We start from the raw sequence: 25,030 nt of genomic DNA, 5'->3' as shown, positions 1-25,030 counted from the left end.
ATGACTACAGAGGAGACTAGTTCATGCATCGAGGCTGGCGATCGTCACTCCCGAAAAGTTCGTATGATCTTACATTCTTGTAAAAAGGTGTAAGCTGTTCCCTAATCCAGAGTGTTGACCAGGTTGTTGTACAACATACTTAACTTTTTTCCGGCGAGCTGATAGTAGGGCATAAGAAAACCCAATTGGTGATAACTGGAAGAGGATTTCCAGTTTTGACATTCACCTTATAGCCAGATGAATCGTCGAAATACCTTGGTCGGAATTGGAACTCTATTAGCTTATTACCGTGTCAGTATTGACCGTTGTCTCAGTCCAAATTCTGTGTTTTTTTTTGCTTTTGATACTAAAGGTTTGCAACAAACATTATTTAATCTACGTACTGGTCACGCATTTGCCAATATAGGTGTCAATATGACCGTCGTATTTAGCGTTTTATGCTTCCTGTGGCTTTCCTAACTAGCCATTCCTCGTCCTGTATTGACAATAGGTATATAAATTTGCTTCTCTTTGTATGAAATCTGTGGCCCTAAATTACATAAATCTGTTTTCCTGTTAGTATCCGATGGAAAGAGAGAGGCAGCGGCTGGTCTTCATCGGCTTTTCCATAGAACCACTGATTTTTTAAAAACTGAACACAGTGCTTCATCTACCAGACATTCTCAGTACAGTTACTTCAGTGTGTATATTTGACAACGAACAGTTCGATGCAAATGTCCTTCAGATATACATGCATGTCTGAAAGAAGACACTGTTGACGATCTTAAAGCTGTGTTGAAATATGAAATGTATTCGCAGATTGCGAACACGATATCACATCAGCTATATGGTTTGCTATGTCTGTACCGGTCCGGGACCCGAACCCAGATCTCCCGCATGTCGTGAACGCTCGGGTGTATCGTTGATGTAATCTCGTACACGCAGTTTTTGCGAATACATTCCTTAATTTAATACGGCTGTGGATCTTTTTTAGCAGTGTAAGACATTCGCATCGAACGGGGCTAACTGTATTTCATGACAAAGCAAGACACTGATAAGAGAAACATTCTCTCTCCCTATGCCGGAAATACACTAACATTTTGCGAGCTGTATGGGACGTAGTTCGGTCCGGTAGGCGAGCATGGACAGCCGAAGTGGTTGAAGCGAGTACTCGCGAAAAAGGGATATCCGAGTTCGGGTCCCTGACCGACACAAACTTTGATGTGCGTATAGTAAACCATACAGCCGATGTAACATTGTATTCGCAGTTTGCGACTACCTTTCATAAATACCGTCACAGTAGTCGTTAACATATGGCGCTTTTCTAATTGCTAAGACTACAGGTCTACAGGACGGGTAATGCGAATGATGTTTCGTACTGAACAGTAAAAGCTGTTTTAATGTGGCTGCAGTGAAATGCAATAAGACAAAAATTGGTCATAAATATCGAAGTTCAGATACTTTGGTTACGAAAGATAGGCTCCGTTTTCTAAAACCTGACTTTCAATCAACCGTTTGTGTAATGAATGAAGGGAAAAAGTAATGAGTTTTAAAAAATTCTTTCGGTCTGTATGTCCCTGCGTCCGTCCGTGTATGCTGGCGCGCGAACCGAGAGGAACTCGTTTAGTGTGTAGAGAATCCAGTTGTCTTGTCGGTTTTTCGCAGTAGGTGCATGTACTGCGAATGCCGTACACGCTCTACCGTAGCTGACACATAAAATTAGGTCGAGGTCAGTCTTCTCCTCACAATTACTGACATTTGCTTATCAACAAAGTTCCTCTTTCAGCAATGATATCACTGGATTGGAATCCACTAGGCTGACGCCCGACTCGTATGTTGGGGGGCACGAACCCGTTACTCCTCGCTGCTGTAAGTTAACGCTAGCGGCGTTTAAGAATTCCCAGCCAGCTCCGTACAAGTGAGGCAACAAGATTAATGTGGGTGAGTTACCTTACACCAGACGTCAAGAAAACAGTAAAGTTTACTAAAAAATTGCGAAACAAGTTTTCCCTGTCACTCACTGACAACAATGACGATACATATTAGAACTGTAGTTGGACTCTCAAACGATGGCTGTCGAGTTTAGGTTTGTTCGGCGTAGCAAAGTCACGCATATTCAGACAGCCAATGAGCGTTTAGTTGTGTTCTGAGCTCTCTGCTCTGAATGCCGCAGCTAATGCGAGCATTAAACGTGAGCGTATCAAGTTGTTTAGTGAATTTATATTTCATTTGTTGCTAGTTGTTACCGATTACGGTGGTGGTAAGTCATAAATTCTGCATAAGTAAGCGAGAGACATAATTTGAAGGATATACGCTTCCTTCAGATGGAAAGCACGCGCATGCACGTACCGCAACTGTCGCTCGGAATCGTAAACAATGCCATCCCCGTCCATGTCTCGACATGCGCGAACCACGATAGTTCGTGGATCGGACAATGGTCTGCCAATTCTTGGCAGGCAGCAGCGCCGTTGAGGGCAAGAAGTATGCAATGGGCACTATTCCCGTCCTGGCGACTTTACCTTATCTTAACTTCACTTAGGCATCTCACTATTAATTCGCAACCTACATAAATATGTTATATATCAATTAATAAGCTATTGCAGTATGAGAAACTATCACAAAGGTTCACTAAAATGTCCTGAATGTCATTTTTCTTTTATTCACTGCATTGTATTAAAACAGTCTTAAATTGAGTTCATGTTACTTGGTATAAACAGGTACCATATTTGAAGATGACAGACACTGCAATGCGCATTCACGAATCCATGTTACTTCCGTGTGGCATTTATACCCTAGCAGGGGATCGGTGTTAATTGGGCACTCTCGTGAGTTGTGATCACTGGAAGAGAGACAATGAAATATTCCCTCTTTCACTTTTATTAATCCCACAGTGGACACGCTACATACCATTGTGCCTCTGACGTAAGCCGCAAACTTCACTTAGTTTACAAGCGAATTTATTACCTGCAACTAAAATTAAGTACGTCTTCAGATATTATTGCCTCCATAAGTATTTTTATTTGTTACAGATGAAGAAAAGTATACTCTTAAGAAGCATTTTAACTTCAATCGACATTTTTGGATTCGGCTATTAGCTGCTAGAAGCTTGTATGTTGTATGGTAACCGGGGACCTAGAAACGACGGAGAGGCTCCGTTCCCGCCGCAGCCGCAGTGGTCCACAACCCCACGACGACTACCACAGTCCACTTCACCCCTCCTCCGGTCTACACCGAACCCAGGGTTATTGTGCGGTTCGGCCCCCGGTGGAACCCCCGCCCCCCCCAGGTAACGTGTCACACTAGACGAGTGTAACCCCTATGTTTGCGTGGTAGAGTAATGGTGGTGTACGCGTACGTGGAGAACTCGTTTGCGCAGCGATCGCCGACATAGCGTAGCTGAGGCGGAGTAAGGGGAACCAGCCCGAATTCGCCGAGGCAGATGGAAAACCGCCTAAAACCATCCACAGACTGGCCGGCTCACCGGACCTTTACACAAGTCCGCCGGGCGGATTCGTGCCGGGGACCAGGCGCTCCTTGCCGCTCCGGAAAGCCGTGCGTTAGGTCGCTCGGCTAACCGGGCGGGCTGCTAGAAGCTTAGTGTTATAAAATCTGAGAACCACGGGCTACAGTTTGAGAAGCACTGATCTAAAAACAATAGGAGCAACTGTAGAATATTCTGACAGTACAGAGGACACGGGTTAGTTCCCATTCTGGACGACATATCGTTACCGGTATTACTCAGTCCGTGTTAATTTCCTGCCATATCCGAAGTTCATTCTACCTAGCAAGAAAGATTACACGCTGTCCGCCGGTGACAATGCTTTGCTTATTCTCCGCCTACGGACGTAGGGAACAATGGGACAGCAGAAATGATTTGGTGTTGCTGTCGATACTTTCCGCTAAAGTCGTAGCGTTGCAGTGTTCCTCGTGTCCTATCGTGCGGCGCCTCATAGTTCTGTGACCTGTTGCGACTTCCAAACAGTGTAAGAGAATAACTTTCGTCGAATGAGTGGGTGTTCTGCCGTACTTAAAACAGAACCTGTTGCACAATCTTGTGTCTAGTGTTGGAGGAAGTTCAGTATCGACGAACTATCATTAGTATACGGAAAGGCTTCATTGCGTTATTAAAATAACATACAGTATTCTTCACCTAAGTTTATACTTGCGCGTATATTACTGGACGAACTATCCACGGTTGAATAATTTCGCTACTTGTGAAGACCCTAACTGGACTATATTACTTCAGACGGCCGATGTCTTGGGTCGTCACCGCTCTACTGACCTAAGATAGCTATTGTTACAATTTTGAATTAAACTAAATGCATATTCGTTAACTATCGTGGGTGACGTAGTTTTTATGATCACTGGCACTTTCCCTGAGTTTTGGTTTTGTAATTTGGTAAAGTTTTTAAATATGATTGCCTCCGAACAGCTAACGACATGAATGTAGAGTCTACTGTATACTCATTATCAGCGATGTCTTCTATCAACGTACATTGGTCTTCTGTTAGTCCATCCACTGCTGCCTGCCGCTACACTGGCATCAGTAGCTCGTTTTATGGTGCAAACGTCTAAAAGTAAAACATAAAAAAAAGAAGAAATCGAATGGAACCACGTTTGTAACCAAGAAGAGCAGTATCGTGTGGATACCACTCCATGAACGACATGAGCTCGGATAGAGCACACTTGCGTGTCTCTCTTGGAACATAATGTCTACAGCGTTGTGACTTACGTATAAATCTCCTGATTCCAAATTGGTTTGTTTACTTTATTTATTTATTGGCGTCTTGTGTTCATGCCATAAAGCCAGCATGTTATTTCAAAAATTCACTGATGAAAACACATGTTTAACGACGATGTCATAACGATACATCGCGCTGACTGTTACTCCTCACGTTATTTGGGGAAAAATACGCTGCTTCTGTAACAAGTTAAGGGGCAACTTTAGCTTGTGAAAGCCATCATATAACAAGCAGATAAAGATATAACAATACGTATATATGGCACTATGTTTATACGGGCAATCCATTGTTCGATTGAAACTCTCCGTGGAATAGGCGCCCCAGTATTAGAGCGGCTTCCATTCTCTTAGGCTGGGGCCACAGTGGAAGCGACAACGCTCACCAGAAATCGCCCGATAGCTGGATCACAGAGCGTCCTGTCCGTCAATTTTTGGCTATTAAGACGACGGCGAGAGAGAGAGAGAATTTTTAAGCATAATAATACAGCGTTAAATCAAATAATGTTTTTATCTCCATTGCAGATTACAGTTACGAAAAATTTGGAACTTTAAATATGAAATTACAGGATTATCAGCAAAAAAGCTGAAGGCTTCTAATTTCTGAAAAGATTTTGTGTCTCACTTCATTACAATTCTGTATGTCAAAATACTCCTAAGCAGTAATAGTTGATTCGGCAATTCTTTCGCACAAACTGTATTAAACAATTAAAAAGCAAAATATGCGAGTGGAATCGTAAAAACAAGGGGATTCCCAGTGAACGGACTGCCGAACGAAACGTTGCGCAAGGTTGGCGAAGCAATTCGGTCGCGCACAACGGCTCGTTCACTTGACAGGGTTGGCGGAATAAAGTGCTAACCCACAAGAGCGTCTTTTGCGTTACTCCGTATATGTTTGAATTTAGCCAAAGACAAGAAGTTAAATACTGTAAGACAAATGTGGTGTATTCAAAAACACAAATAGATGACTTGATCAGGCTAATCCTTATTAAATTGCGGGTTAGCGCTTTTCTCTGCCAACTCTTCCATGTTAGCCTTTTGGTGTTAGCGCATTGAATTGTTGATAGCGTTGGGATGAGTCATAAGATATAAATGATAGGTAAATAATAGAAATGTAATAAATCGCTGCCAGGATACCTCGTAAGCGAGGGAGGACCCGGAAATAGCGAGAAATGTTTTACAGAATCGTGTATTTGACGGAACATTTTCAAAGCGTAAACACCTTCATAGTATCCTTCAGACGTAATACGCTTAGCCCTACGTTTTTTCCCGTTGGTAGAAACAGTTTATGAACTCGTCTGAAGTTACGCTGTCTAGTGCCTCCAATGATTAATTTTTCACTTCTACGTCTTGAACACGATTCCCTTTTAGGTTTCCTTTCATTCTTAGCATTAAAAATAAATCACAAGGGACGAGGTCCGGTGAGTACAACGAGTGAGAAACCGTTGTGATTAGGTCTTTGGCCAAAAACTGCCTGACATTCAACGCAGTGTGCGCAGGGGATTTGCGGTGAAAAAGCTTATCTCCTGATTTGCCACAATGCGGGTCGTTCTCCTGTCTGTTATTTTTTTTTCTTCTTCACTTCTTCACATGATCGTTTTAGCACTTCAAGATGGTTATGTTAGTTAAGTAATGAACGATCCTCTTGAAGTGGAAAAAAAATAAAGCACTGTCTTCATATGGGATCCCACGTGCTTTGATTTCTGTGGTTTTGGTGACTGCGTCTTCCACTGGCTGGACTGTTGCGTGGTTCCTGGGTCTTATTTATAACACCACGACTCGTCGCCCGTGATGACTTTCGCGACAAAATCCGGATCATTTTCTAGCTATTTTTTAAAGTCTGAGAACATGTGCAAACTGTTGGTTTTCGGGTCGTCAGAAGGCACGCGCGGAACGAATTTTGCTGCAACACATGACATCTTCAGTCCAAATTCATTGGTAAGAATTCCTGAATATTTCAGCCATTTTAAAAATTTGATCGATTCTTCTAAGACGGTCAAACATGAAACGTCCTGGGAGATTACAGCTATGTGCCAGACTGAGATTCGAACTCGGGATCTTTCCCTTCCGCGGGCAATTGTTCTACCGATTAAGCAACCCAAGCACGACGCAAGAGCGGTCCTTGAAACGAGCAGACGTGATCGCAATACGAATTTTTTCAATATTTTCGTTCGTTATCGGAATCGAGGGGCGTTCCGGTCGTGAATCGTCTTCAGTTGCCATTTTACCACTTTTAAAACGAAAAAGCCTCTCGTAAACTCTTGCTCGACTCAAATCTCCCTCCCCTTAAGCGTTCAAGCATTTGACATCCCCTGCTGCTGATTTCACTAACATAACCTAGTGAGTTAATGTTTAATGTCTACTATAGAAAAATCGCTTGACTCGTGAATCAGCGCTGACAAAAACATTCACACTGGCCACACTAATGTTTCCGCAACAATGTCGCAAGGGCAGCTGATAGTCTGGTGAAGACATCTAGCGAGATCGTGCACCAGCACACTCACCTGAAGATGGCGGCCAGCTGGACCGCGGAAATATTGTGTCATGAAGACGTTATAATCCGGCTGCATACCCGAGAAGAATATTATCAGAATCTGAACTAGTGTTCGACCAAACAGAGAGAAATTCTCATTACTTTTGGTATCTCCTTCGTAAAATACTGATGTGAGTAAAAGCATCAGTTAAAAATATCGAGTAAAGTATACGTGTCAACATGAAAGTACTCGATATCAAGAATTACAGATTTTTTCCGTGTTCCTAAACATGAGACTGTCGTGCTTGAATTCCTGCGATTAACAGGATTGTTTTATGCAAATAACTCGGCCAGATCTCACAGACTACCATGTAGTGAAATATTTTAGCTAGTTAACGTCCTCACAGGAATACGGTGTTGTCAAAGTAGGCGTAGCAGACGACTGCTGCACAGCGGGCGTTGGCAGCCGCCGGCCGCACCTGCTGCGGATCGTCCTCGAACAGACGAGACTGCCGGCGTGGCCTGTGAGGCTGTAGAAAGTTGCCCCTGATGCTTGGCCCGTTGTTTTGAAGCGCCCGTCTCCGGCGTTCCGATCGCGCCTCCTTTCCCTCGCGAGCGGCGCGGTGTCTCTGGCGACCACCGGCAGAGGCGCTGGCGTTGGCGGCGCGCGCCCTCCGAAGCGAGCGCTGGAGCCCCGCCACTGTGCGCCCAGGCGGCCGACCAGCGCGTCCCACACTCCTCGAGCGCCGCGGTCCGCGCTTCGTGTCCCTCCTGCGTTGTCTGCCCTGACAGTCGGAGAACCCAGGCGTCTCGCGTGTTTTTGTGTTTGTGATGCGTGTGACCTCTGCCGGCTGACCACAAGCGGTGACATTGGCTCCATTGTTGCGGCATGGCGCAGGCGGCGGTGCTACGGGCGCAGAACCGGGCTAGCCACAAGGTGAGCGACAATGTCCCAGTGTTCAAATTCTACATGTGTACTGCGCAAAATCTGCAATGCAGGATGTGCTGATTGGTAACTTCCTGGTTCAAAACCGTTAAGACTTTGGTAGCCACTAGTTCACAGACGTTGGCCGACGTTGGTTTGTCTGACGTTCCGCCAGCATGAATGGCTAATGGCTGGCATTGTCGAAGCTTTCCAGAATGAGATTTTCACTCTGCAGCGGAGTGTGCGCTGATATGGAACTTCGTGGCAGATTAAAACTGTGTGCCGGGCTGAGACTCGAAGTCGGGAACCTTTGCCTTTCGCGGGCAAGTGCTCTGTCCTTTCTTTCAGGAGCTCTAGTTCTGCAAGGTTCGCAGGAGAGCTTCTGTAAACTTTGGAAGGTAGGAGACGAGATACTGGCAGAAGTAAAGCTGTGAGGAGGGGGGGCGTGAGCAGTGCTTCGGTAGTTCAGATAGTAGAGCACTTGCCCTCGAAAGGCAAAGGTCCCGAGTTCGACTCTCGGTCCGGCACACCGTTTTAATCTGCCAGGAAGTTTCATTGTCAAAGCTGTTTCCACCAGCAGTGGACGATGAAGCTTTGACAGTGGCCGCCACTCGTGGTGGTGTATCGTCTGAAAAGTCGTCAAACATCGGCCGAAAAACTCCAGACACAAATAAAAGGCAATTTGTCAACTGCCTGGTAATTAAAACTGCTCTCAGACTGGGTCTCGAAACCGGTACCTTTCCCTTTCGTGGACAATTGCTCAGCCGGCCTGTGTGGCCGAGCGGTTCTAGGCGCTGCAGTCTGGAACTGCGCGACCGCTACGGTCGCAGGTTCGAATCCTGCCTCGGGCTTGGATGTGTGATGTCTTTAGGTTAGTTAGGTTTAAGTAGTTCTAAGTTCTAGGGAACTGGTGACCTCAGATTTTAAGTCCCATTGTGCTTAGAGCCATTTGAACCATTTGACTGCCGTTTTGACTCTTGGAACTAGAAAATAATCGCACGGTGCGATATATGGTGAATAAGAGTTTTTCGCAAATTCTCGAATAGTGTGGACACCACCATCGCACTCCCCCTTCCCTGAAATTTTGATTGTGGGGACCGGTCTGTAGCGTAGCCTGACGTCTAGAATAGGTTGTAAGGTGGTCAATGAATATAAATGCCAAATAAGGATTGAGGTAACAGACTGACCTGTAGTGCACCCTAATATTAAGATTCACGTCGTATTAGAAGCATTTTGTCACCAATAGCAAACGTTTTGTCATAAAAACTAAAACTGCAGTGTAAAATCAGAAACGTGCATTACTTTACGGACAGATCTGCAATGAGTATTTTGATGCGTTTTATTAACATACATGGTGCATAAACTGCGAACAATGTAGAGGGGGTCCAGTACGTAACTATCACACAAATGCTCTGTCAGAGGTATTGGCGGAAGTAAAGCTGTTAAGGCGCTTCCTGAGTTGTGCCCTTACAGCTTTATAGCTCCACTTCAGAGCATTTCCTGGCTAGAGGCAAAGGTTTCTGGTTGGAATCTCGGTCTTGCTCACTGTTTTAATCAACCAGTAAGTTTCGTCATAGACTTCCTTTCCTACGCTATTCGGATACGGAACGAGAAAAGAGCACTCTGCACCCTAATTGCCCGTATCTTATTCTCATAACCCTACGTGAGATACACGTTAGCAGTCGTGCAGTTTTCTTCTAACACTGGTTCTCTAAACGTAACCACCACTGTTCCACGAGAACGACGCGGTCTTTCAGCAGCAGCAGCAACAAGCGGACGCAGCCTTCCGCGGCCATTGCCATCTAATACTAGAAAAATGTTTGTACGTGTTCCGTGCGTTCCTATACCATTTATCTGATTACGGTAGAGCTGTGATGAGTTATGTACACGCCCGCGAAGCTTCTGACGGAGTAAGAACGACCAACATCCCCTAGGAACGGGGCTGGAGGTGAAAAGGGGGTGATGTAGCAGCATAACTCTAGAACCATATTTTCGATATAAGTGACTCATTATTTTTATAAGATTGCTGTGGGAGTAATAAACATCTACAAGCCCGTTACATCTAAAAAATAGTTGATAACGACCGATATTAGTACCAAATCCGTAGTTTCCGAGGTCACTACGTTGATTGGTGACGGTCCCAGTAAATTTGCATCCGTAGATGTATGGGTGTGAGAGACCAGGTTACAAGGAAAGTTACGTATCAGCATATGTCGGTAAAACTGCAACAATTTCTATCAAATATTCTTCACGGAGGGCTCACAGCCAAATATTTATTTATTGAATGAATGTGACTCTTTTTTTTCCTTCCATGGGCCGTTACGTATGTAATCTTCCCTCGTTTCTTTCGGTGTATAAGCACCGAAATGTAGGTAAGGGATTAATGTGGCATTTGTGTCTTTGTGACGTGCGTGCGGTAAATACGGAAATGTGAACTATGGCGACGTTATTACCAATTGCGTGCAAACGGAACCAACATTCTGTTACTCCTTTCTTGGCTGCCGAAGGTCGAACACCGGTAGACATCCGTCGGCGAACGAAGAATTTGTGTGGGTCAGCATGTCTGTGGAAAACCACCGTTTTGGAATGGTGTGCCTAGTCCCGTGCTGCTTCGTGATAACGCACGTCCCCTTATCGCAAATGTCGTAACGCGGCAGTTAAGCAAACTGAGATGGGAGACACGGAGCACACGCCCTATAGTCCTGATCTCTCCGCATGCAACTATCACGCCTTCGGTCCCTTAAAAAAGGCCTTGAAGGATCACAGATTCCTGTCTGACGAGAACATGCAGCAGGCAGTTATGGACTTCTTCACGCGGGCAGGACACGGTGCTCTACTAAAGAAGTATCTTCAACCTGGTGCGTCGGTGGGATGAATGCCTCAGTGCTCAAGACGATTTTGCCTGATTGGCGTACTGTACTGCCTTCGAAAAGAAACCCGATCGCTCCCCGTTATACAGGGTGTTACAAAAAGGTACGGCCAAACTTTCAGGAAACATTCCTCACCCATGTGTCCGGAAACGCTTACTTGCCATGTTAGAGCTCATTTTATTACTTCTCTTCAAATCACATTAATCATGGAGTCGAAACACACAGCAACAGAACATACCAGCGTGACTTCAAACACTTTGTTACAGGAAATGTTCAAAATGTCCTCCGTTAGCGAGGATACATGCATCTACCCTCCGTCGCATGGAATCCCTGATGCGCTGATGCAGCCCTGGAGAATGGCGTATTGTATCACAGCCGTCCACAATACGAGCACGAAGAGTCTCTACATTTGATACCGCGGTTGCGTAGACAAGAGCTTTCAAATGCCCTATGAAAGAAAATCAAGAGGGTTGAGGTCAGGAGAGCGTGGAGGCCATGGAATTCGTCCGCCTCTACCAATCCATCGGTCACCGAATCTGTTGGTGAGAAGCGTACGACACTTCGACTGAAATGTGCAGGAGCTCCATCGTGCTTGAACCACATGTTGTGTCGTACTTGTAAAGGCACATGTTCTAGCAGCACAGGTAGAGTATCCCGTATGGAATCATGATAACGTGCTCCATTGAGCGTTGGTGGAAGAGCATGGGGCCCAATCAAGACCACCAACAATGCCTGCCCGAACGTTCACCGAAAATCTGTGTTGATGACGTGATTGCACAATTGCGTGCGGATTCTCGTCAGCCCACGCATGTTGATAGTGAAAATTTTACAATTTGATCACGTTGGAATGAAGCCTCATCCGTAAAGAGAACATTTGCACTGAACTGAGGATTGACACATTGTTGGATAAACCAGTCGCAGAAGTGTGCCCATGGAGGCCAATCAGCTGCTGATAACGCCTGCAGACGCTGTACATGGTACGGAAACAACTGGTTCTCCCGTAGCACTCTCCATACAGTGATGTAGTCAACGTTACCTTGTACAGCAGCAACGTCTCTGACGCTGACATTAGGGTTATCGTCAACTGCACGAAGAATTGCCTCGTGCATTGCAGCTGTTCTCGTCATTGTAGGTCTTCCCCAGTCGCGAGTCATAGGCTGGAATGTTCCGTGCTCCCTAAGACGCCGATCAGTTGCTTTGAACGTCTTCCTGTCGGGACACCTTCGTTCTGGAAATTTGTCTCGATACAAACGTACCGCGCCACGGCTATTGCCCCGTGCTAATCCATACATCAAATGAGCATCTGCCAACTCTGAATTTGTAAACATTGAACTGACTGCTAATCCACGTTCGTGATGAACACTAACCTGTTGATGCTACGTACTGATGTGCTTGATGCTAGTGCTGTAGAGCAATGAGTCGCATGTCAACACAAGCACCGAAGTCAACATTACCTTGCTTCAATTGGGCCAACTGGCGGTGAATCGAGGAAGTACAGTACATACTGACGAAACTAAAATGAGCTCTAACATGGAAATTAAACGTTTCCGGACACATGTCCACATAACATCTTTTCTTTATTTGTGTGAGAGGAATGTTTCCTGAAAATTTGGCCGTACCTTTTTGTAACACCCTGTATAACAAACGCCCTGTAATATACCTCTGTGCGTCTCCTATCTCTTAGCTTGAAGACATACGGTGGTGGCAAAAATATTGTCGTACAGAGTATCGCTTCTCTGAATGTATTAAACAAGATTTTGCGATAACTAAGTTTTCTTCCTTCCAAGACTTCCCGTGTAAGTTACGGAACACTTCCTTTACACTTTCGCATGGAATATATCGTATCTACCATTTACGATCCGAGTAGCGCATCTTTGAATTAGTACGCTTCCTGTTGTCATACCTGCTTCATAAGGAAGCCAAGCACTGGAACAATATGCAGAATTGATCGCATCAGGGGCTTGTATGCTATTTTTTTTTTCACAGGTGCTTTGCGTTTTCCCAGAACCCTTCCAACAAACCTTCCATGTGCTTTCCCTAATACTGATCTTACGTCATAGTTCCGTTTCATATAGCCCCCTAGAACTACTTCCAAACACTTCTACAGTGTCAAATTATATGGGGAGAGGACTAAGACGACAGAGCAAGCGGTGTACCTAAATAGTTTCACATTAGTTGTCGTTCCTAGATAACAGAACGCAGCATGTCATTCTCAATGGAGAGAAGTCTTCCGAAGTAAGAGTGATTTCAGGTGTGCCGCAGGGGAGTGTCATAGAACCGTTGCTATTCACGATATACATAAATGACCTTGTGGATAACATCGGAAGTTCACTGAAGCTTTTTGCGGATGATGCTGTAGTATATCGAAAGGTTGTAACAATGGAACATTGTACTGATATGCAGGAGGATATGTAACGAATTGACGCATGGTGCAGGGAATGGCAATTGAATCTCAATGTAGACAAGTGTAATGTGCTTCGACTACATAGAAAGCAAGCGCTCTTATCATTTAGCTACAATATAGGTCAGCAACTGGAAGCAGTGAATTCCATAAATTATCTGGGGGAAGGTATTAGGAGTGATTTAAAATAGAATGACCATATAAAATTAACCGTCGGTAAAGCAGATGCCAGACTGAGATTCATTGGAAGAACCCTAAGGAAATGCAATCCGAAAACAAAGGAAGTAGGTTACAGTACACTTGGTCGCCCCCTGCTTGAATACTGCTGACCAGTGTGGGATCCGTACCAGATAGGGTTGATAGAAGAGACAGAGAGAAGATCCAACGGAGAGCAGCGCACTTCGTTACAGGATCATTTAGTAATCGCGAAAGCATTACGGAGATGATAGATAAATTCCAGTGGAAGACTCTGCAAGGGAGACGCTGAGTAGCTCGGTACGGGCTTTTGTTGAAGTTTCGAGAACATACCTTCAGTGAGGAGTCAAGCAGTATATTGCTCCCTCCTACGTATATCTCGCGAAGAGACCATGGGGATAAAATCAGAGAGATTAGAGCCCACACAGAGGCATACCGACAATCTTTCTTTCCACGAGCACGAGACTGCAGTAGAAGGGAGAACAGATAGAGGTACTCAAGGCACTCTCCGCCACACACCGTCAGGTGGCTTGAGGAGTATGGATGTAGATGATTCTTTAAAAAATTTGCAGTTGATTTCTTTCTTTCAACCGTCTCCGAAGTGAGCTAACGCTCCATTAGCTAACGACATGGACGACTAGGCCCACGCATTATACTCCAAACTTACTTCATTTCTACCGGAAGTCACGTTCGTTTGGAGTAACGGGGAAATCGCTTTGAGTGAGTATTACCCAAATATAAACAAAACATCTACTAGGTGCTATAACAGAGGACATAACTTGGTAAATGTGGATATTTTATTGGCAGAGAGTAGCAATTAGCACATTTCTTTTAACAATAAAGCTTATTCCAGTGAAATGTTCACGTAAATTTTGTAATGGCTGAACCAGTTTCAGATGGCCATTCATTTTCAATAGCCCTATAAAAGCTAAAAAGAAAGAGTTGTTCCATGCCCCCTTGTGTACTGTTTCTTGTTAATTCTTTATACCGCTATTGAAAATCAATACTCGGTAGTCAGCGGTTTAGCCATAAGCAATTATTTACACAATAAATCTACTGAAATAAACTTTATTGTTCAGAATGTAACAGTTTAGCAAGTTATATGGGAAGAGGAGCGTATTAAAATCGAACATAAATTTTAGTGTCAGGAAGTCTTAATTTTTATTAGAAAAGTGTTCGGAGCGTAGCCTTACGCGCAAGCGAAACATGAGTGAGAAACAGTACATAAAAGAAGCTTTCTGTCGTAGGGCCACAGAAGAGTGCTGAAGGCTAGGTGGGTAGATTAGATAATTGAGAAATACTGAATGTGATTGGGGAGAAAACATTATGGCAGAACTAAAATAAGTTGGTACATGTCTTGGGGCGTCAGGGAATAGTTAATTAGGTTGTGGAGAGAACAATGGGAGAGGGTTATTGCAGAGGAATAATAAACATTAAATGTCATAAGCAAGGTCATAAGCGAAGTACGATGCAGTAGTTACGCAGAAATCAAGAGCTGTAAAAAGGTAGACTAGGTTGAGAGAAGCACGAAACCAATTCACGGACTGAAGACGACGACATTCGAAAGTACGCATCCGTGGTCTGTCACCTTCAATAAACTCTTCTGGGTATGCGGACCACGTCAACGTGTTGGAGCAGTAGCTGAAATGTTGGTCTATAGAACAATATGACGACGTGACCCCACAGAGCCAGAAAAAATTATTGAAGAATTTGGCAGTTATTGTAGATAGCAATACAAGCTGTACTCCCAGGCCAGGCATATACGTATTTTTTTGGTACTTACTTACAACATTTTTGTTCTGTGTTGGAGAAAATTAAAAGAAAGGCACACGACTGGTCTCGTGTTTGTTTCGTCAGCATGAGTGTGTGACAGAAATGTCCAACAAAGTGCAGTTCCAGACATGACAAGAAAGACGATTTAGCCTCATCGCACACCGCCTTACGCAGAAATTCCCAAATACACCAAGAAGCATCTACATATATATTCCCCGCAAGCCACTGTACAATCCATGCCCAAGGTTACGTAATACTAATACTGGGGATTTTCTGTCTTTATGCCTCTGCAAGTGCCCTTATCTCTCACGTTACTTACACTCACGATTCCTACACGAGATATGCGTTAGCAACAGCATGATTGTCTCACAGTCCTCTTCGATTACAAGTTCTCCAATTTTACCCAACAGTGTTTCGGGAGAATTAAATTGTCTTTTTCCCAAGGATTCCCGTTAATGTTCCCAAGCATTTGCTTTTTACGAGTTACTGCAACAACTTACCATACTAGCAGCGCGTTTCTGAGCTCGTTTCATACCGGTTGTATCCACTTGATATTGACTCACCTTCAGTGGTGAAGCAATATTTCTTGTGACTGGGATAATGAACAGGGACAATGTGCGAATCTTGTGGACAGAGAATCCCCACACCGTTGTGCAGCACATTCGATATTCATTGAAAGTTGTGTTCTTCGTGGTCTTACGGTTTGAAGTTTACGGTCACTTTTTATTTTGCGAAAAGACCGTTACAAGACACGTGTATCTAGACATGGTGGAAAATTGGCTCATGCCACGACTGGAGGCTGACTATGTGGATTTCATTTTCCAACATGATAGTGCTTCACCTTACTTCCGTCATGATGATCACGAATTCAACGTGAAACAGCGAAAACGAATGGTGGGGTTGATGATCAGCAATTCATTTCATGGCCCGTTCTCCCCACCTAACTCTACTCCATTTTTTTTGTGTGGAGTTATTTGAAAGATGCAGTGGTTACGTCTCCTCTACCAGCAGACCTACCAGAACTGCGAATTGGCATCAACAGTGCATTTGAACAGACTGATACGGTCATGATGCACCGAACGTGGGAAGAACCTGATCAAGGAGTTCATATCTCCAGAATCACTAGGGGGGCACATATGAAGCCCTTCTAACATAGCAAAAAAAAACTTTTTGAGTACACGTGTGTGCAATGACCTACGACAACGTGTCAAATAATACAGCTACGGCAAATGGGTGAAATTGCTTCAGTCATTCATAATATCCATGTACTTGGTCTCAACTGCTTTTTGTTCCCGCCAAGGTCAGTGGAACTCAAGACACGCTCTGCTTCTAACAGGTAATGACGGCAGCAAAGAATCAGTTAACACCATCACTATCTTTATCGCCACGATGGGCGGTGCCAGAAACCGTGTTGTTGGGGCGGTTTTACTGCTGGCTTTCTCGTCCAACTTCACTCACAGAATGTTATCACCTGGCTAAAATCGCAGTCGTCCGCGGTGTTCCCAACAGTTTCGTACTCGGTCTTCCGTCCCCTGATGACGACTTCAAGGAAATGGCTGTAATCAGCCCTGTGGTACTTGGAGATAGAAAATTGTTCACTACGTCCCACCAGAACGAAGGTGTTTCTCGGCTCATAACGCAAACTAATTGGCGCCCTTTCCTTTATAATTTCGTTGGTTTCAGTGTACAGGATGTCGGGGAAATTCGACCCCTCTTGACTAGAAATCTGTTAAGAGAAGAGCAACGGAACTTCAGCTACCGCAGTCAACAGTGTGTGGCCACATCAAAAAATTGGCCAACTACGAATAGTACTCGCGCTCTGAGAGTTTCGTAAAAACTTTTATGTATATAGGTAGTTCATCCATCCAGGAAATAGAGAAGTTTTCTGCCTGTTGTCGATGTAGGTTGTGGCAAGATATCGGTTTCAAGCATTCAAAGATTTTTCCAGAATGTCCTAATTCAAGCTTAAAATGTTTTGTATAATTTCGCACTTGTAGGAAGGGATCTTAACAGACGTAGAAACATGCACAGGCAACAAAAAGTGATCCTGTAAGGGTTTAGTTTTTACCATTTGAGGCACTAAACTGTAAACAGAGTAGTGAAAACGGGATATACACCTATGTTCGTGAATGCACTAGCTAAAAACGACATGGAAGAGCGAGTTCCAGCCTGCCATGCTTCGGTACCACTATTTCCAAATGCTGTGTCTCGATAAGGAGTGTTACTTTCTGTTGAAAGTGCAACATACCGCATTTCACGTAGTAGAAAAGTGGTTTCCTGGTATAAGGAAAAATCAGAGTTGTGTGCAAGAATTTGAAAGGAACTCCGCTCATGTTGTTACATGGGCCGCGATGTTATCACGATACCCATTCGGGCAAAATTTTTTTTTAAGGTTACAAGAATACAAATTTTTATTTAAACAGGTTGCAAAGCCGGCCGCAGTGGCCGAGCGGTTCTAGGCGTTTCAGTCCGCAACCGCGCGGGTGCTACGGTCGCAGGTTCGATTCCTGCCTCGGGCATGGATGTGTGTGCTGTCCTTCGGTATGTTAGGTTTAAGTAGTTCTAAGTCTAGGGGACTGATGACCTCAGACGTTAAAGTCCCATAGTGCTCAGAGCTATTTAAACCATGTTGCAAACGTACATCATCTCAGCTCGAAGACAGTGTAATCACGTGTGGCTTCAGCAGCACGGAGCTCCAGCACAATTTGCTAGTCAGATGGTGAGTTTCTTGACTAATAATTTAGACACCTCTGGATTGGGCGTGGTTCAGTAACGGTTCCAGCCCTAGAAAATGGCCACCATGTAATTCGGACCTTACCTTTCCAGACAGTTCCTTAGAGGGAATTGCAAAGTTGCATGTGCCTTTATGTCGCCACAAGACTAATGAAAAATGTTGGCAATAACGATCAGAAAGCGTTTCGAAGCATAAATCCTGAAATTCTGGGTTATGTATAAAGGATGACACAGACACTTTTATTTATGTGTAAGCACGATGGCGCACATTCATATCCGCTGGATACATGGCTGTTTTATGTAAATACGAACCTTCAATACGCGTACACAACATACTGTTTAGAACAAGTGAGTGATACGCGAACTTCTCTAGACAAACTTTAGGTTATCTCTGGAAGAATTGACCGTCTTACATAGTCAGGTATAAAAATGTAAGGCGTATATTCAATGGAATGTCCCTACTTGTGCAGATGCTTTTCTTTCGTGGGAACATCATTTCTGCTGTTCGGTTCCGTAGGACAACACAGGAACTGTCATCACTTCATAGAATTTCATGGTGGTCTCTCTTTGTACTTAATGGCGCAATGTTCTGCTAATGGTATCACGGAGAGCTTGGAATTTGTGTATTTTATTTTCAGTGTAATAGCTTAAAATCAATAAATTGTAACATAGTCTAAATAAAAGATTTGAGACGCTTGTTCTAAAATTGAATAGTCCAAAACAACTTTTGATACGACTGGGTATTTTTCTCGGGATGCCATTGTTTCCGTTCTGTTACTAGAAATTTTAGAATTGTGTTCAATGTATGTTTGGTTCGGCTGGTAAACTGATCTTCCGAGACCATCTTCACTCTTTTGTATAATAACTATATCATCTGCAGAAAAAAGCACATTCAAGAATTGCTCATTCTATATTAACTCCTTTGTTTACTTTACGTTTCCATGTACGAAGAATGAAGTCAATGTAAATAATAAAAAGGGTAGGTGATAGTCAACATTCCTGTCTTACAACTGGAATTATAATTATTTCTTCTAATTGATTCTTGCCTGTGCTTATTACACCGAGTGTATTTCTGTAAAGACTTTCCACTGTCTCTGGTAGGTGATCAAGATATCCACATTAAGACGTACACAGAGGTCACAAAAATCTGGGGAAGGCGATATGCACTTGTACAGGTGGCGATAGTATCGCGTACACAAGGTATAAAAGAAAAGTGTGTCAGAGCTCATTTGTACTTAGGCGATTCATGGGAAAGGTATCCGACGTGATTTTGGCCGTACCACGGGAATTAAGAGACTTCGAACGCGGAATGATACTCGAAGCTTGACGCATGGGACATTCCATTACGGAAATCGTTAGGGAATTCAGTATTCAGAGATCCACAATGTCAAGAGCATGCCGCGAATACCAAATTTTTGGAATTACATCCCATCACGGACAACGCAGTCGCCACCACTCAATGACAGAGAGCAGCGGCGTTTACGTAGAGTTGTCGGTGCTAACAGACAAGCAACGGTGCGTGAAATAACCGCAGAGACCAATGTAGGACGCACGTCTAATTTATCCGTTTGGACAGTGCGGCGAAATTTGGCGTTAATGGGCTATGGCAGCAGACGACTGACCTGAGTGTCTTTGCTAAAAGCACGACATCGCTTACATCTCCTCTCCTGGGCTCGTGACCATATCGGTTCCTTCCTATACGACTGGAAAACTGTCGCCTGGTTAGAGGAATCCCGATTTCAGTTGGTAAGAGTTGATAGTAGGGTTGGAGTGTGGCGCAGATCCCACGGACCCAGTTTGTCAACAAGGCACTATGCAAGCTTGTGGTGGCTCCATAATGGTGTGGGCTGTGTTTACGTGGAATGGACTGGGTCCTCTGGTCGAGCTGATCGGATCATTAACTGGGAATGGGCATATTCGGCTACTTCGAGACTATTTGCAGCAATTCATTGACTCCATCTTCCCAAACAACGATGTAATTTTTGTGAATGACATTGCGCCATGTCACCAGGCCACAATTGTTAGAGATAAATTTTAAGAACGTTTTGGACAAGGTGAGCGAATGATTCGGCCCCACAGATCGGCCGACATTAATACCATCGAATATTTATGGGACATAGTCGAGAGGTTAGTTCGTGCACAAAATCCTGCACTGGCAACGCTTCAGCAATTTTAGGCGGCTACAAGGGCAGCATGGTTCAGTGTTTCTATAGGGAACTTCTGACGACGTATTGAGGCCATGCAACGTTGAGCTAGGCCATGCAACGTTGAGCTTCTGCGCTACGCCTGGCAGGTCCTACTCTGTTAAGAGGTGTCGGATGACTTGTCACCTCAATGTAATCTTCCATAGGCTATCACGGCTATCACAGTCAAAAGCCCTCTCAAGGTCGATAAAGGCTATATGACTTTCTGTATTAAATTCCTTGTCTCTTTCTATAATGTTTCAATCCCAAACACGTTTTCTGTGTGTTAACAACCTGATCTAAATCCGTTTCAGTAATGTCTGCCCCACTGAAATGGGATTGATGGACATCGAATGAATGAAAGGATCTGAGGGCATACCAGTTGTAATTCCGAAGAAACAGATTGTGGTGTCCCATAACATTTCCGTGGGAAAGGCCATGGATCGCCGTTTGGCTGTCGAAAGTATGAAGAATAGCCGCGTGAACGAAATAATGAAAAATTAACATAGCTTAAATAAACTTTGTAAAAAGGGTACACCGACGGGAGGTGTCTCTCTGTACAGAATCAACTGAGTTACGGCGCTACATGCCCGTGCAGCCTGAGCGGTGATGGGGCGTCTACACTTGCTGCTGGAGTGCACTATTTCATGCTGCCGCCAGTTGAAGGTGCTTTGGAGGGGCCGCCATAGAATACACAAGCAGACCACTCAAGAGTGTCAGTAATAGTAAAGACACGAAAGAGACTAGTTGATTTTGAGCGAAGGTCCAGATTAAAAGTCACAGTTTTGTGGCTGCGAATTGTAATTGTGTAAGCTTATGGAAGAAAACAGTGTTCAAAGCAAAGTCGCTGCTGAAAATAATTTCCGTAGCTGAAGGTGGCAGAAACCCCGCTCTCTTTCACTGAAACACTCGCACGTCGGAAAAGAAGTTACCGAGCGTGGCAAGAAGTAAAGTTAGAACTGATTGGTAAACACAGCTCACAAGTGTTACTAAAGTCGACCGTCAGTCCAATGTTAACGAATCGTACATTCAACCAGTTCAAGAGAAGGCAGCGTTATACCTGCTGTCAATTACGGTGAAGCACAGCAGCACCAGGGAACACGATAAACGCCGCACCGCAAGGTGGCGCCTTTTTTTTTCAGTAATTCTGAGACTTCGACAAATTAACGATGCGTGGGACGGTCAGAGCTGGTCGGGAAAGTGACAGCAGAGGCCTGAGGGAATGCGTAAACGAGTGTCGGCGAGGGCCGCCTTCCGGTGTCCTCGGGTAGAAAGCGCCCGAGGAAGGGCAAGGCCGCAGAAGAGCAACTAGTGCACGCCGACAGGCCGACTTTTTCCCCCGCTGAGCCACTTCTGGCAACAGTCCTCTTCATTAAGCCGGCGCTGTGCAGCCGAGCCGCGGTGCGTAGCCTGGAACGCGGAGGTGTGCGGCCACCGGCGGCTCTCCTTAGGGCAAGAGCGCTGGCCAACTTACTATGGTCTATCAGCATCTCTCTCTCTTTTTCATAAGTGAAACCCTTTTTAATGTCCACTGTTATCGTGAAACGTTCAGGTTTGTAGTTAACTAGCCGGCCGTTGTGGTCGAGCGGTTCTAGGCCCTTCAGTCCGGAACCGCGCTGCTGCTACGGTCGTAGGTTCGAATCCTGCCTCGGGCATGGATTTGTGTGATGTCCTTAGGTTGGTTAGGTTTAAGTAGTTCTAAGTCTAGCGGACTGATGACCTCAGATGTTGAGTCCCATAGTGCTTAGAGCCATTTGACCCATTTTGTAGTTAACTATCCGATTGAAAGGTCACAGTCCATTCACATTAATACGACCACCGCTTATATTAAACGTAAACGTGGAATAACGACTCACGTAGGAGAGATGGCAGCACTGGAAGCGGAAGGCATAGAAATCGGGATTGAGACACGCGAAAAACAAAGCAGTCGTTGTCGTATTGCGGAAAAGGGACGGTTTATATGACGTCGAAAAGGGCATGATCATTGGCCTTCGATTCAAGGGTGTGTGTATCTCGGAAATGGCTAAATTTGTAAACTGTTCACGTGTCGCCGTGGCTGAAATATACGGTGCATGGCAAAATGGTGCTATCCAAAACTGGCACCGAGGCAACTGTGGTGCACCACGGGACATAGATGACAAGGGTGAACGAGGCTACGGAGATACAAGCGGGTGAATAGACGTCCAACTGTGCAGCGCAGGTCCGGACTGAAGCGCCTAGAACCGCTGGGCCACAGCGGCCGGCTAAATTACTTGTATTTGGCTTGCAACTGTTTTTCAAAATTATGTATTTGGACTGCTTTAATGTATAATTAATAAGATGGTCATAATCTTGCCACTATGTTCGGTCGAACTTCGTAAATCAACCAGAAATTTCCATAATTTGAAATTCAACTTCGTGTGTCGTGTACCTAATTCAATACGTGGTTTAAAACTGGTACCGTTCGAGTCATTAAATCAGTTTCCCCCCATTATGATATGTTACAACCTCTCGTAATTGCCAATGGTCAATTCCGCGTTACATACGGGTGTCCAGGTACACGGTCCTATCACATTTATGTGACCACCTGTCAAAAAGGTGAGTAACCACCGTTTGCAGCCTGGACGTGCAGGAAGAGAGTCAACGAGATTCTGAGGGGCAGCGGTACGGATGTGGAGGCATGCCGACTGCAATGCAATGCCGGGGACAGTTGCGCTAACTTGATCGGTTCCATAACGCGAACAGCCCGATCGACATGGTCCCGCAGACTCTGGTTTCTGTTTAAATCCGGAAGTTTTGGTAACCACGGGCGTACGGTAAACTCATCCTGGTGCCGTTAGAACCACGGACGTACACTGCGAGCTGTATCACACGTTGCTTTTTTCTGCTTGCAGATGCCTTCGTGTCGAGGAAAAGCAAGCTGCATGTAGGGGTGGACATGAAACCCAAGGAAAAATTCACACTTCTATTGATGTGCCTTCTAGAGCGACCAGATCACCCAGCTAATGCCACGAAAATATTTCCTAGAACATAACGCTCCCTCCTGTGGCCTGGACCCTTTGCTTTCAGACGTTTCACGCCGTACACGCCAACGGCCATTTGTCCTATGGAGGTCACCTGTCGCTATTCAGTGGACGTCCAGCTTCGATAATGGCGTGCAAATTCCAGCGCTTTTTTCGGCGATTAACAGCCGTCAGCGTGGGTTCATGAACCAGGCGCCTGCTGATGCGGCCTATACGAAGCAACCTTCGCTGAAAGGTCGTTCAGCAGACGTTGTCGGTAGTCCCTTGCTTCATCTGGGCGGTCAACTGCACAACAGTTCGAAGTCTGATGTGAATTTTAAAATTTTGCCGGCGAATTGACTGTTTACACAAATTTCGGGCTTGCAGCCGGTCGTCGTTCAGTACGTCGCACGATATTTCAACTGGGCACCTGCCAATCATCTTCAGGTGAGCCGTCACAGACTGGAAAAAACATCCTGCGCTCCGCGTCCTGCGCGTGTAACCATGCTTGGGTAGCTGCTGTTAGAGCACTTGCCCGCGAACTGCACGGGTCCCGAGTTCGAGTCTCAGTTCGGCACACAGTTTTAATCTGCCAGGAAGTTTCATAAACTACATTGTTATAGAACGTACAAGAACAATGGTATCAAATTAACATATTTAACATCCGGTTATACAGTTATATGGTTACACGCTCTTTGTTAAGCAGTTGTTGTTAGAAAGTTTTTGTAGCACTCTAGAAAAAAAATGTGGTGTGAAATGGGAGAAGTAAGGAATGCTGTTGCGACTCTATTTTCATTCGCGTATATCAATAAATTCTGAAAATGGTTAAATTCCTAGTTTTCTCATTGGCTATTAAAACTACCCTAGGACCCCAGAAACGCCTTAAAGACAATGACTGCCACAAGTGGATTAAAAAAGATGAATATTTTATGCTCCACATTGAAGTAGTACTATTCAGTGTATCCATAAATGCACAGTATCTTAATTGCTACACTGAGGAACTGTATGAGCGTCAGCGATTTAATTTAAACAGCTGGTAAGGGTCCCATGTCAAGGTGAGCCCTTCCGTATAAAAGGAGGCAGGGAATACTGTGTTGTCACTGGAGGAACAGTAACAGCAGATGCGGTCAATTAGCTCTCTGTGACTTCATAAGTCGACTAGTCACTTAATGTCACCTGAATAACAAAGTCGATCAGGAACATTCCACCCCTTCTGAAGATACCAAAGTCGACTTTCGGTAGTGTGAATGTCAGGTGTAAACGGAAAGGAAAGACTGCTAAACCTTCACCCGACACACCTCATGTACTGACTGATACGGACCGTCGAGAATTGCGAAGGGTGGCTGGGGGAAAAAAAAGTACGCATGACATTAGCGGAAGGAATCTTTCCTGAGTTCTAAACAGCTATCGGAAGCCTAGCTAGCGTGATAACTGTACGTCGGCACTTTAAAAGACGATGGTCAGTGTAAAGGGACGCTTGAGGTATGATAAATATCGACGCTGTAGACACTGGATGAGTGGAAACGAGTGATTTGAAGCGATGAATCACGCTATACTTAGTGGTAATCCGACTGAAGGGTTTGGGTTCGGCGAGTGCCTGGAGCTTCTTACATCACGTGTAGTCCTGAATCTCTATTCACTGCTGAATAGTTCGCTAAAATAGTTTCTCATTCTTGCTGTTCAGAAGTGATGTATTGATGCGTTTCGTTCTCTGCCCATCATCAGAAATATCAAAAAATAAGAATGAGGTATTAATACAAAGTATGAAGTCGGTATAGA

General features: G+C 44.7%; 1 protein-coding gene across 3 annotated transcripts in view; it reads left to right on the top strand.

Moving 5' to 3' along the window:
* LOC124619383 (rhophilin-2) overlaps positions 1-25,030 on the top strand; it is a 707,931-nt gene that overhangs the window by 432,948 nt on the left and 249,953 nt on the right. Inside the window, exon 1 of one of the 3 annotated variants that reach the window (XM_047145726.1) lies at positions 7,910-8,127. The exons of the other annotated variants lie outside the window; for them this stretch is intronic. Coding sequence (XP_047001682.1) covers positions 8,080-8,127 — 48 coding nt within the window. The 5' untranslated portion in view covers positions 7,910-8,079. Of the gene's footprint in view, positions 1-7,909; positions 8,128-25,030 lie in introns of those variants that run through there. 3 annotated transcript variants of the gene reach the window in all.

This window comes from Schistocerca americana, chromosome 6, assembly GCF_021461395.2.
Source record: "Schistocerca americana isolate TAMUIC-IGC-003095 chromosome 6, iqSchAmer2.1, whole genome shotgun sequence".
NCBI lineage: Eukaryota > Metazoa > Arthropoda > Insecta > Orthoptera > Acrididae > Schistocerca > Schistocerca americana.
This window is presented reverse-complemented; position numbering and strand designations above follow the sequence as displayed.